Source organism: Pseudoliparis swirei, chromosome 8 (assembly GCF_029220125.1).
Source record: "Pseudoliparis swirei isolate HS2019 ecotype Mariana Trench chromosome 8, NWPU_hadal_v1, whole genome shotgun sequence".
Lineage (NCBI taxonomy): Eukaryota > Metazoa > Chordata > Actinopteri > Perciformes > Liparidae > Pseudoliparis > Pseudoliparis swirei.
Window position 1 is genome coordinate 18,096,561 of NC_079395.1, and position 12,532 is coordinate 18,109,092.

The window sequence follows — 12,532 nt, forward strand, 5'->3', positions numbered from 1 at the left end:
ACCGCAGCTCATAGCTCCTCCGCACATCCTGATCACTTCGAGTCGGCGCACTCCAGTGAAGCTTGTCCGGGCTTGTCAACCGACGCAAGACTCGCCACGCGGCATAAATGGCCTGCACTTTTGACCTCACTGGCTTGTTTTGACTTAAAGTGTAGTTTTTAACTAGTAGTGCACTTTTTAACAGTAGTGCATACTGCAAGTAGCGGCAGGCACTGCTGCTGCTGGCAACTGCTGCAAGAAGTGCAGCAAGTGTGGCAAGTGTTGCTGAGTGCTTAAAGTTTAGACTAACAGTGGCATCTCCTCAAATCTCTAAAACTTCAGGAGGACAGATAATAGTATATGAAAAAAAAAAAAAAAAATATTATTAAAATAAAAAAAGAAAAATTTTTATATTATTATACATATGGTATATAATATATATAATATTGTGATAAGTGTATATATTAAAATATATATCGTAGTATAAAAAGCAACTGTACTATGTTAATATATTATATTAAGTCTAAAAAAATAAATTATTGAAAAGAGTGCAAAGGCTGCGCCACGAGAGCCCCAACGCACCAGTGATTGCAGCGCCATTACCCTGCCAAGGCTAAGCTGCACATGACAAGTAAAGCGAGGAGAAAAATAATGAAAAACAACAACAACAAATCTTTCATCTGACCCATTCATTGCAACACATATGCTCCAACTCACTGTCATCTGGCAGCATGCCAACACGCTATCTCTCGATCATGTTTACCTTGAGTTCAAATGAGGACCAGCTGTGTGCGGGGGAATTAAAAATGGCCAAACTTCTAAATATCATAGCTGTACAGTGGATTCCCACATTGTATAAATACCAAGTCTCTTGAGGCTCATGGGGCCTTCAGGGTCCACACCCTCTCCCTGTTTATTCTCCCCCAGAGTGGCCTGGTGCTTTAGAGAGCTGAAAACTGAACGGAATGAATTAAACTGAATGAAGGTGTCCCTTTTGGTTGCAACGTGTTTCCACGCTTTAATTAAAAAGTCACGTGCGGATCGCGGTGCCGCAGTCCCCACGCCCGATGGCACGCGCACTTAGGTGTAACCTTCCCTGTTGTGACATCAGCAGCTCGCATGGCAGTCTTGTCAAACCGGTGTTGTAGCCTGCGGGAGTGACACCGCTGCGACTGCCAGTCGAGACCCACCTTGTGTGTCGCCGCATGTGCCGGAGCGCTCGGGAAGTGTTCGGACCTGAAGAGTTCGCAGGAGCAACTTTTGGATGAAACGGCGCATCAAGTGAACAGGAGGAAACACGTCCATGCGTAAAGTAGAGAGAGACTACAGTTCAGTAGGGATGGAAACGAATGGGATCGAGCTGAAATGCAACAGTAGGTCGTGTTTGTGTTTAATTATGCTCATTAAGGTGCGTTTGGTGCTCGCGAGAAGTAACTTTGTTCCAGGATTTCTCCCAAAATCGAAGAGGCCCACTCCTCGAGGGCCGAGTGTGGAGCAGCTCGCGTGTTTTCTTAAGTTTAACTTGTTGCGATCGGAGTTTGTTTTCTACTCGAGCTGCGGGTGTTCACATCGAGCTCGAGGGAGACCGCCTGCGCCCGAAAGGTGTGGCGACTTCTAAAGCAGCCTTGTAGTTTCGCCTTGCTGCAAACCAAAACAGCCCACACAGCCATTACCCCGAGAGAGAAAACAAAAACAGCAACAACCCCTTACGTTGGGCTGAACGGGCCCAAATGTCCCAACTCTTGGCGTTCAGTGTGTTGGTTCACCTGCTCACGTAATCTCCGCGGTGTCTCAGGTGAGTAAACCTCGGGCGGGGTAGAGCGAAACCAAGAGCACAGCCCCGTGCCAGTACCGCGAACTGGCCACCAGGTGGAGCCCGCGAGCCAACACCAGGCTGTAACTTTACGTCTTAGGTGCATTGTCAATATTTGTCCAGCAGCTATGCACAATACATTACTCTAGTCACGTGACGACAATGGAAGCGAACTTCAGCAGTGTTTATCAATGTGTGAGAGTGAGCGATAACTTGTTCCAAACCGCTTCCGCTTGTGGCTGCGCGTAACGTTACGCACCCGTGGTTGACAAGAGTCCCGTCCTAGATGATTAGTGGACTTTGAGTGGGGCCGGTCCACGCCCTCCCGGCTCCAGGTCCCCGTCGCTTAGAGAGCGCAGTCCCGCTGCACGTTGCCTCAGCACCACCGCCATGTATTGCCTGCGAGGTGAACCCGAACCGAGCCGAGCCGAGCAGATCCTGCGCTATGCCCGACGGCAGAAGGTGATACAAATGAACGTAACGCTCCTAGGTAGGCTGCTCTGTCATTACGTGTGAGAGGACCTCTCGTTGCACACCCAAAGTGTTCGGCGAGGGTCGGACTGCTGCGCGCGCTGTTGTCTCAGACCTCGACGTTTGTGTTGTTGTTTTTATGTGTAAAGCTGTAAAAGGGCTTTTAATCAGACATCTTCTGTTGCTTGTGGTTTGATTGTTCCATATATTGTCTGTTTTCTGATGGTTAAAAAAAGGTTGTAATAAAAAAGAAAGGGGGAGGGGAGAAGATGGGAGCAGGGTTTACGGTTTCAGTTACCTGACACGTGGATTTTAGTTGAAAAGCATTCAGTTCAGAGCATTCTTTCAGAAAAGTATTGTTTGATCTGTGTTGACTTGTTCTCTCGGTTCCTTTTTCTTCTTCTTTCTTCACAGGCATGGAGGGCGATTCGGACCTCCAGTTCCTCCTGCAAGGGGGAGACCTCCTCAAGGTCCTGTCACCGTCCTGGAAGAAGACCCGCTACTTCAGACTCATGGAGGACTGCAAGACCATGTGGCGTGAATCCAAGAGAACCTTCAAGGACAGCGCAACCTGTGAGTGCTGCGGTCCCAGCTACCCAGCTGCATGTGTGTGAGACCTGCACAAAACCCCTCCTCTCTTGCACACATGTGATGATTGTGTTTTACACACGTCTCACACCTCTTCTTCTCTTATGACTTAGAGCGATCTCACAGTAAATCGTGTTTTTTCTCAGACCAGATGGATTTCCTCAAAATGGATTATAAAAAAGAGAAGGAGTGATTGCAGAGCATAAAAAGGTCCTTCCTGTCTGAAAGTCCTTTGTATTATCGTACGCTACTGGGTGTGTTTATCAAGATAATGTTTCATTGTTTGATTTTATTTTTATCGTGCGTGGAGGAGTGGTTGCAGTTAAAGCCTCGGATTACACCCATGAACTGCAGTCATGAAGTCTCACTTTGATAACTGCATAATGGTGTCTTTTGGTGTCTATCGCCACACGTGATGACACATGCGACCCATAAAAGTTCCATCACACGACGTTTCACAACGGCAGATGTCGAAATTTAGTTTCCCCGAAACTTGTAATGTGACATCGGTGAACGGCGGGTTTGTGTTTACCAAGCAGGCCGGTCTGAGACGCCTGGAGATACCAAAAGTACAAAGAGCTGCCTTCCGTTTCTTATTTATTTAGCACAATAAGACATTATTTATACGGGAAGTGGAGACGAGACATCCCTCAATCAATCAATCGAGGTTCATAATCACATCATGGCACCATATACCTGCAATGTAAGCATAAAAAAGAAAAGGAATATAGATATATCATTAATACCCCCCCAAAAAAACATTTGCGCCTCTTCTGCCCGCCTTCAGTTTCACTGGATGACATCTCGGCGGTGCGAATGGGCCGTCAGTCCGAGGGCCTGAAGAAGAACACGAAGGACCAGGTGGAGGGCCGCTGCTTCTCCATCATGTTCAAGGGCCGCCGCAAGAACCTGGACCTCATCGCCAGCTCGGATGAAGAGGCCAAGCAGTGGTTCACCAGCCTGCAGAAAGTGCTCTCCAACAGGAACCACCTCAACGTCCAGCAGAAGACGGAGCAGTATCCTTATCACGGGGGGGAGACTGAGGGTGGACCTGACTAATTCCTTTGGGGACTCCTGCTGCACACACTCCTCTCGACTCTCCTTACATCACAAGCGTCACAGTTGGATCTTCAGCTGCCTGAGGAAAGCCGACAAGAACAAAGACAACAAGATGACTCAGTCGGAGCTCAAGAACTTCCTGCGTCTGATCAACATCAAGGTGGACGACGACCACGCCGAGATGCTCTTCAAGGTGGCGCCCTCCGAGCTCTTTGAAGGATTCCTACACGTCGGAATCCCGAGTAGATGTCATGATGTACGACTTGAGCGCATGATAACGTTTTAAAGTTATTTTTGTCGTTCCCTCCGTACAGAAGTGCGACAAATCCAAATCTGGATACCTGGCCGGGGAGGAGATAGAACGCTTCTACGACCTGTTGACCCACCGGGAGGAGATCGACGTCATCTACGGGACGTACGCCAAAACGACGGGCTTCATGAGCCCTCAGGACCTGGTGGCCTTCCTGATGACGGAGCAGAGAGAGAAGGCCACGCTGGCCGACGCGCAGAACATCATCCAGAAGCACGAGCCGGACGACAACGGTCAGTGCGGCTTCTGAAATGACCGTCTCTTTGTTTGCTCCAAAAATACATCGCGACCGATTTAAGACGGGGGGGGGGTCTTTGTCTCGCCTGTGAGAGATTAATCGTGTCCGTCGTGTTCTTTCAGCCAAGGAGAAGAAGCTGCTGTCCAAAGACGGCTTCCTCATGTACATGCACCATCCGGAGGCCGTGGTCCTCAACCCGGACCACCGAGAGGTGTACCAGGACATGAGCCGGCCCCTCAACCACTACTTCATCTCCTCCTCGCACAACACCTACCTCATGAAGGACCAGCTCAGAGGGCCCAGCAGCACGGAGGCCTACGTCAGGTAACCGCTTCCTTCCGGACGAGACGTTTTTTCCTGGTTCTTAATGTTTTATCCATTTGACCCGTGAGGCTCTGATGTTGGTGTTGACCCTCTCAGGGCTCTGCTGAAGGGCTGCCGCTGCGTGGAGCTGGACGTCTGGGACGGATCAGACGACGAGCCGGAGATCTACCACGGCTACACACTGACCTCTAAGATCCTCTTCCGGGACGCCATCGAATCCATCAAGGAGTACGCCTTTAAGGTGCGTTTGGCGTCCAGTAATGTCCGTAAAGCAGCGCGCGTGTTCTGAGTGCTCTTCGTTTTGTGTTTTGTGTTTTGCTCGTCCCCCAGACGTCCGATTACCCGGTCATCCTCTCCCTGGAGAACCACTGCAGCGTGGAGCAGCAGGAGGTCATGGCCCGCCACTTGAGCTCCATCCTGGGCAGCGCCCTCGTCACCTCCCCCCTGGGGGAGGGAATGCCCACCGACTTTCCATCTCCCGAGGTTTGTGTGCGCTCTGATCTATCGGACAGATGTTTTTGCCCGGCTGCGATGCCGGTCGCTCACGGGGGAGGGGTGGGGCTCTACTCTGGTCCACTTCAGGAGCTGAAGGGGAAGTTCCTGATCAAAGGGAAGAGATTAAACAAGCTGGAGGCCAGCTATGCTCCCGAGGCGGCTGAGTCGGACGACACGGACGTGACGGAGGAGGACGACGAGTCCAACAATGAAGACGAGGACGAGCAGAAGGAGGAAGAGAAGAGAAAGGTGGGGTGTTCGACGGCCTCCGCGAACAACCTTTTCTATCGGCGTTCATTTAGTGCCGACTTAAATTTCCTTCCCGCTGATGCGTAGGTGAGAAAGAAGCTGAAGCTGGCGAAGCAGCTGTCTGACATGGTGGTCTACTGCAAGAGCGTCCACTTCCACGGCTTTGAGGACGCCAGGAGAAACCTGAGCTTCTACGAGATGTCGTCCTTCAAGGAGAAGAAGGCCATGGGGTTGGCGGAGGAGTCGGGTGAGGAAGACTCAAATGTTTACAGGGTCAAAGATTCATGATCGAAAGACCGGATCCAGCTCTGAGCTCAGCCGATGACTCTTCTGCTCCCTGCAGCCAACGCCTACGTCCACCACAACATGGACAAGCTGAGCCGCATCTACCCATCGGGCTCCAGGACCGACTCCTCCAACTACAACCCGGTGCCTCTGTGGAACGCCGGATGCCAAATAGGTACACGGCAGAAACCGATGGGAGACGGCGGCGTGTCCGTTTCCCCGATTTCCTCGTTCGTCTTCTTACTATTTCCCTTTTTTTCTTCCAGTGGCCTTAAACTTCCAGACGACCTGCACCGACATGGACGTCAACCAGGGCAGATTCCTGGTGAACGGAAAGAGCGGCTACATCCTGAAGCCGGCCTTCATGAGGGACGCGGCCACGGAGTTCGACCCCATCACCCTGACCCGAGGGGTGTGGCTGAAGCACAAGACGCTCCATGTCTTGGTGAGTGTCCCCCCCCCCCCTTCAATTCAATTCAATTCAGTTTATTTGTATAGCCCAATTTCACAAATTACAAATTTGTCTCGGAGTGCTTTACAATCTGTACACATAGACATCCCTGCCCCAAAACCTCACATCGGACCAGGAAAAACTCCCAAATAACCCTTCAGGGGAAAAAAGGAAGAAACCTTCAGGAGAGCAACAGAGGAGGATCCCTCTCCAGGATGGACAGAACAATAGATGTAATGTGTACAGAAGGACAGATTTAGAGTTAAAATACATTCAATGAATATGACAGAGTGTATGAATAGTTCATAGTAGGCATATTCCACGATGGAGACCTCCACGATCCATCAGGCAGATGGCGGTGGGGAGGAGGAGTGGGCGGAGTCTCAACAGTGGGCGGAGTCTCAACAGGACAGTGGCGTAGTCATGAGCAGGAATTCCACGACCCAGGCGATCCATCAGGCAGATGGGATCTATGCCGTCTCATAGGGTCCGATGACCCCATGAGACGTGAAGTCAAAAGGACTCCGGGGAGAAAGCAGAGTTAGTAAGGTGTGATTGAGAGATGAAAATTCATCCTTAAGGAGAGAAAAAAGAGGAGATAGGTACTCAGTGCATCCTAAAACGTCCCCCGGCAGCTATAAGCCTATAGCAGCATATCAAGGGGCTGGACCAGGGCAAACCTGATTCAGCCCTAACTATAAGCTCTGTCAAAGAGGAAAGTCTTAAGTCTACTCTTAAACGAGGTGACTGTGTCTGCCTCCCGGACTGAAATTGGAAGCTGGTTCCATAAAAGAGGAGCTTGATAACTAAAGGCTCTGGCTCCCATTCTACTTTTTAAGACTCTAGGAACTACAAGTAGTCCCGCATTTAGTGAGCGTAGCTCTCTAGTGGGGCAATATGGTACTACAAGCTCCTTAAGATATGATGGAGCATCACCAATCAAGGCTTTGTCGGTTAAGAGAAGAATTTTAAAAGTGATTCTTGATTTTACTGGGAGCCAGTGCAGAGCAGCTAGTGCAGGAGTGATGTGATCTCTTTTCTTAGTTTTAGTGAGAACACGAGCTGCAGCATTCTGGATCAACTGGAGGGACCTAAGAGATTTATTAGAGCAGCCTGATAATAAGGAGTTGCAGTAATCCAGTCTCGAAGTAACGAACGCGTGAACCAATTTTTCTGCATCTTTTTGAGACAAGATGTGCCTGATTTTTGAAATATTACGTAGATGAAAGAATGCAGTCCTTGAGATTTGCTTTACGTGGGAGTTAAAGGACAAGTCCCGATCAAAGATAACGCCAAGATTCTTTACAGTGGTGTTGGATGCTAGAGCAATGCCATCTACAGAATCCACATCACCAGATAATTGATCTCTGAGGTGCTCAGGGCCGATTAAAATTACTTCGGTTTTGTCTGAGTTTAACATCAAGAAGTTGCAGGTCATCCATGTTTTTATGTCTTTAAGACATGCTTGAATTTTACAGAGTTGGTTGCTCTCCTCTGGTTTTATCGATAAATATAGTTGAGTATCATCTGCATAACAATGAAAGTTTATGGAGTGTTTCCTGATAATATTGCCCAAAGGAAGCATGTATAAGGTAAATAAAATTGGTCCAAGCACAGAACCTTGTGGAACTCCGTGATTAACGTTGGTGGTTATCGAGGCGTCATCGTTTACAAATACAAATTGAGATCGATCTGATAAATAGGATTTAAACCAAATTAGTGCCGTGCCTGAAATGCCAATCGACTGCTCCAGTCTCTGTAACAGGATGTCATGGTCAATGGTGTCGAATGCAGCACTAAGGTCTAACAAGACCAGTACAGTATCTGCTGTCATTAAGAGGTCATTTGTAATTTTCACCAGTGCCGTCTCGGTGCTGTGGTGTTTTCTAAATCCTGATTGAAATTTCTCAAATAAACTATTATGATGTAGAAAGTCGCACAACTGATTTGCGACCACTTTCTCAAGGATCTTGGAGAGGAAGGGGAGGTTAGAGATCGGTCTGTAGTTAGCCAACACCTCTGGATCCAGAGTGGGCTTCTTCAGGAGAGGTTTAATAACAGCCACTTTGAAGGAGTGTGGTACGTGGCCTGTTAGCAGAGACACATTGATAATATCTAATAGAGAGCCGCCAATTAAAGGCAAAACGTCTCTAAGCAGCCTCGTCGGGATGGGGTCCAAGAGACAGGTAGACGTGTTCGAAGTAGAAACCGTTGAAGATAATTGGTCACGGTTGATGGGAGAAAAGCCCTCAAATATACACCAGGGCATACAGCGGTTTCCAAGGCCATTCCACTTGAGGACAGATTGGCACTGGTTATGGGCAAGAGATTATTAATCTTGTCCCTAATAGTTAAAATCTTTTCATTAAAGAAGTTCATAAAGTCATTACCACTAAGGTTTATAGGAATGCTCGGCTCCACAGAGCTGTGACTCTCTGTCAGCCTGGCTACAGTGCTGAAGAGAAACCTGGGGTTGTTTTATTTTTTCTATTACTGATGAGTAATAGGCTGCTCTGGCATTACGGAGGGCCTTCTTATATGTTTTAAGACTATCTCGCCAAACTAAGCGGGATTCTTCGAGATTAGTTGAACGCCATATGCGTTCAAGCTTTCGTGACGTATGCTTTAGTTTGCGGGTCTGAGGGTTAGACCAGTGAGCAAACCTCCTCTTCCTCACTGTCTTCTTCTTCAGAGGGCTATCGAGTCCAGTGTCATTCTCAAAGAGCCTGTGGCACTGTCAACAAGATGATCAATCTGGGACGGACTAAAGTTAGACCAGGAGTCCTCTGTTATATTGAGGCGTGGTATCGAATCAAATACAGAAGGAATCGCTTCTTTAAATTTAGCTACAGCACTGTCAGTTAGACATCTGGTGTAGAAACTTTTGACTAACGGAGTACACTCCGGTAGTATAAATTCAAAAGTTATGAGGTTGTGGTCTGACAGAAGAGGATTCTGTGGGAAGACGTTCAAATGCTCAATGTCAACGCCATAAGTAAGAACAAGATCAAGCGTGTGGCCAAAGCTGTGAGTGGGTTTCTGTACTCTCTGACAGAAGCCAATCGAGTCCAACAAGGAGATGAATGCAGCACTAAGGCAATCATTATCAACATCCACATGGATATTAAAATCTCCAACAATAATAACTTTATCGGTTTTAAGAACCAAACTTGATATAAATTCTGAGAATTCAGATATAAACTCTGAATATGGACCTGGTGGCGGTACAGAATCACAAATCGAATTGGCTGTAGTGTTTTCCAGGTTGGATGTGAAAGACTAAGAACAAGGCTTTCAAATGAGGTGTAGTGTAATTTTGGTTGAGGATTAATTAATAGGCTCGATTCAAAGATGGCTGCTACTCCACCTCCTCGACCGGTGCCTCGAGGAATGTGAGTATTAATATGACTTGGAGGAGTCGATTCATTCAGGCAGACATATTCTTCATGGCTCAGCCAGGTTTCAGTTAGGCAACATAAATCAATGTGATTATCTGATATTAAATCATTTAGTAACACAGCTTTAGATGACAGAGATCGAATATTTAGGAGACCACATTTAATAGACCTATTTTGTTGCACTGCTGAAATAATGGTGTTAACTTGTATAAGGTTATTGTGTACGACTCCTCTTCTGCTTACTTTTGATTTATTTAATTGAAGTGGCCGTGGGACAGACACAGTCTCTACTCTAAAGTCATGGGTGGGTAACTGCTCGAATGGAAGAGCAGAGAAGGGTGTTAAACTACAACTCTGCTCCCAGTTCCTGATCTGAACCCTGGGTTGTCATAGATTAAGTCAATGTGTGGAGGATCTCTCCCCGTCTGACTCGATGGACCGTCTGTCTCCAGGTTATATCCGCCCAGCAGCTCCCCAAAGTGAACAACAAGAAGTTCTCCATCGTGGACCCGTTGGTGAGGGTGGAGGTGTACGGAGTGCCAGCCGATGTCGCCGAGAGACAGACCGCCGCGGTCGGAAACAACGGTACGTTTTCGACTTTTTAAAAGCTATATTTGTGTCTGCTCTGTGCCGTGCTTTCTGATTTCCCGATGCAGTTTTTCCAAAAAGGTTGTATACTTCTGAACACGTGTTGAACATGCACTAACATTACATTACATGTCATTTAGCTGACTTACATGTTGCATTCACACACCGTGGACACCGCGACACAGAGAAACTCGGGGTTAAGGCGGGGATTGAACCGCCAACCCCCTGATTGAAAGACGGATCTGCTACCCATTGACCCACGGTGGTTCAGAAAGCGACACAGCCACAACGATGGTGTCATTTTTCCCCCTGAAGGGTTATTTGGGAGTTTTTCCTGATCCGATGTGAGGTTTTGGGACAGGGATGTCTGTGTACAGATTGTAAAGCACTCCCAGACAAATTTGTGAAATTGTGCGATACAAATAAACTGAATTGAATTGAATTTTGCTTCAGTGGTTAAGACCTGAAGGCCGTTGCCTTTGTGTCCGTCTTTACGTGTGAAGAACCTCGCAGTGTCACACCGTTAGAGTATTCACGCCCTCTGGCTGTTCTCTTTACCGAAATGCAAACGAGGGGCGCGGTCAACAGATCACCCAATAACTGGAGTTGCAATGCTTCGGAAATGACAGACGCACGACTCCGCGTTAATCACCGACGGCGCACTTCTCCCCTTTTTAAAGGTTTCAACCCGGCGTGGAACGAAAGCTTCCAGTTCGACGTGTACACGCCGGAGCTCGCGCTGGTACGCTTCACCATCGAAGACCACGACTTCACGTCCGGTAACGAGTTCATTGCGCAGTACACTCTTCCATTCAACAGCCTAAACATGGGTGAGTTGACACCCCCGCCTCCTCCCCCTCACTGTTAAACCTTTGTTCTCACGCTTCATGAAGGAACAGAAGAGCTCAGTTCACCACTTCATCCCTTTGTGCCCACACACAGGATACAGACACGTGCCTCTGCTCAACAAGAACGGGGACGTCCTCCCCTCCGCCGGACTCTTTGTGCACATCATGGTCGTCGACGGCGAGTGAGACGTCGCCGAAGGACTTCCGAAACACAGCCGCCATTCTCTGGTGTCAATTGTGTTTTTTTTTCCTCTTCTTCTTCTCTATTGTTTTAAGTTCATGATTAACTTATTAGATTTATTCCAGTAGCTTGAGCTGCTACTCGCATATGCGTGCAGATGCTGTACACACAGAACCACACACACACACGCGCATACACACATACTCACATACTCAAGCACACGCACACAGACCATGGTTTACCAGGCTTTATAATGCTCCGTATGAGTCACACTACGCCTTCAATGACCCAGCGGCAGTTAATGCGTCATCTACTTTTTATTTTTTTAATGACTATTTTAGGAACACTGGTGGAAACCGAAGCCAACATGGAAACGATGCGCTTTGTATTAATCAGTAATTTTAGTCAACTTTTACTTCTTTTTTGTAAATCAAGATGAAGATAAAAAGTTTTTAAACATGAACACCCGTCTCACTTTTCTTTTTTTATGCCTCCTCGCCGGGGACAAAGTGGGCTGCACCCCGTCTCCTCTCTTCAAACGTGGCTCACAACGTCCACTCGGACTCGTGAGGTCAAACGTGTCCTCACGAGGATCGTTCATGGCCACAACTTGGTAAATTAACTTAGTAAATTATGCTAATTATCACAATTAAGTTCTTACGGGATTCAATAGACGGCCGATGTGGATGCAAACTGCAACATGGAGGAGGAGGAGGTGCTAACTCTAGCTTTTTACAGCACTTCTGAACTAAATTGTGGCCCCCTTAAACTTTGTATCTGAACTCTCACAAGACTTTAACGTTGACTTCATAACCCTGGGGCTCCTCCAGTGAAGCCATGTGGAATATGACAACTGTGTCGTTCCTTGTTGACTCCCTGTGGAGTGTGCACACCTCCCTGAATGAAACCATTCACCTCGTGAACTCCAACAACCAAAAGGGAGTCGCGGATGATGCACACGAACGCACCGCCGACAGCTGACTGATATGAGAGGACACCTTGTTTACTGACAGCCACAACTCACGTGCATTTAGAACGAGGAGTTCTCGTGTGAGCGGGAAGCCTTTTAGTGACACTCTACACCCCCACCCCCACACACACACACACACAGCTCTCTTGCTGTGTGTGCTTGTGAGCGTTTTTTTTTTTTATAAGCCAATTGTCGGCCACAAGCAGCTGTGTGGAGAGAAACCCTCAGAAGCACCTGCTGCCCACTGAGCGGTGAGCAGCTGAAGAGACGCACGAGGGTAAATAT

At 47.9% G+C, this 12,532-nt stretch overlaps 1 protein-coding gene across 4 annotated transcripts; it reads left to right on the top strand.

The window, feature by feature from the left end:
• Nucleotides 1-1,098: 1,098 nt before the first annotated feature.
• On the top strand, nt 1,099-11,740 carry LOC130197550 (1-phosphatidylinositol 4,5-bisphosphate phosphodiesterase delta-1-like). 4 transcript variants are annotated; one of them, XM_056420269.1, is made up of 15 exons: nt 1,099-1,352; nt 2,678-2,869; nt 3,639-3,867; nt 3,974-4,103; nt 4,225-4,453; nt 4,581-4,782; nt 4,879-5,023; nt 5,113-5,265; nt 5,365-5,526; nt 5,614-5,773; nt 5,870-5,986; nt 6,078-6,256; nt 10,113-10,245; nt 10,929-11,078; nt 11,191-11,740. In XM_056420269.1, the coding sequence occupies exons 1-15, from the start codon at nt 1,283-1,285 to the stop codon at nt 11,280-11,282; spliced, it is 2,343 nt and encodes a 780-aa protein (XP_056276244.1). In that variant the 5' UTR covers nt 1,099-1,282; the 3' UTR covers nt 11,283-11,740. The 4 variants fall into 4 exon arrangements, with proteins under 4 accessions (XP_056276244.1, XP_056276243.1, XP_056276245.1 ...); XM_056420268.1 differs by lacking the exon at nt 1,099-1,352 and adding an exon at nt 2,037-2,282; XM_056420270.1 differs by lacking the exon at nt 1,099-1,352 and adding an exon at nt 2,039-2,282 and having other exon boundaries at nt 2,678-2,836.
• Nucleotides 11,741-12,532: the final 792 nt, after the last annotated feature.

Coding starts and splice junctions, on each gene's coding strand:
- LOC130197550 (XM_056420268.1), top strand. CDS start 2,183: ATGTATTGCCTGCGAGGTGAACCCGAACCGAGCCGAGCCGAGCAGATC. Junction 3,868..3,973: donor GTCCAGCAGAAGACGGAGCA/GTATCCTTATCA, acceptor CAAGCGTCACAG/TTGGATCTTCAGCTGCCTGA. Junction 4,454..4,580: donor GCACGAGCCGGACGACAACG/GTCAGTGCGGCT, acceptor GTGTTCTTTCAG/CCAAGGAGAAGAAGCTGCTG.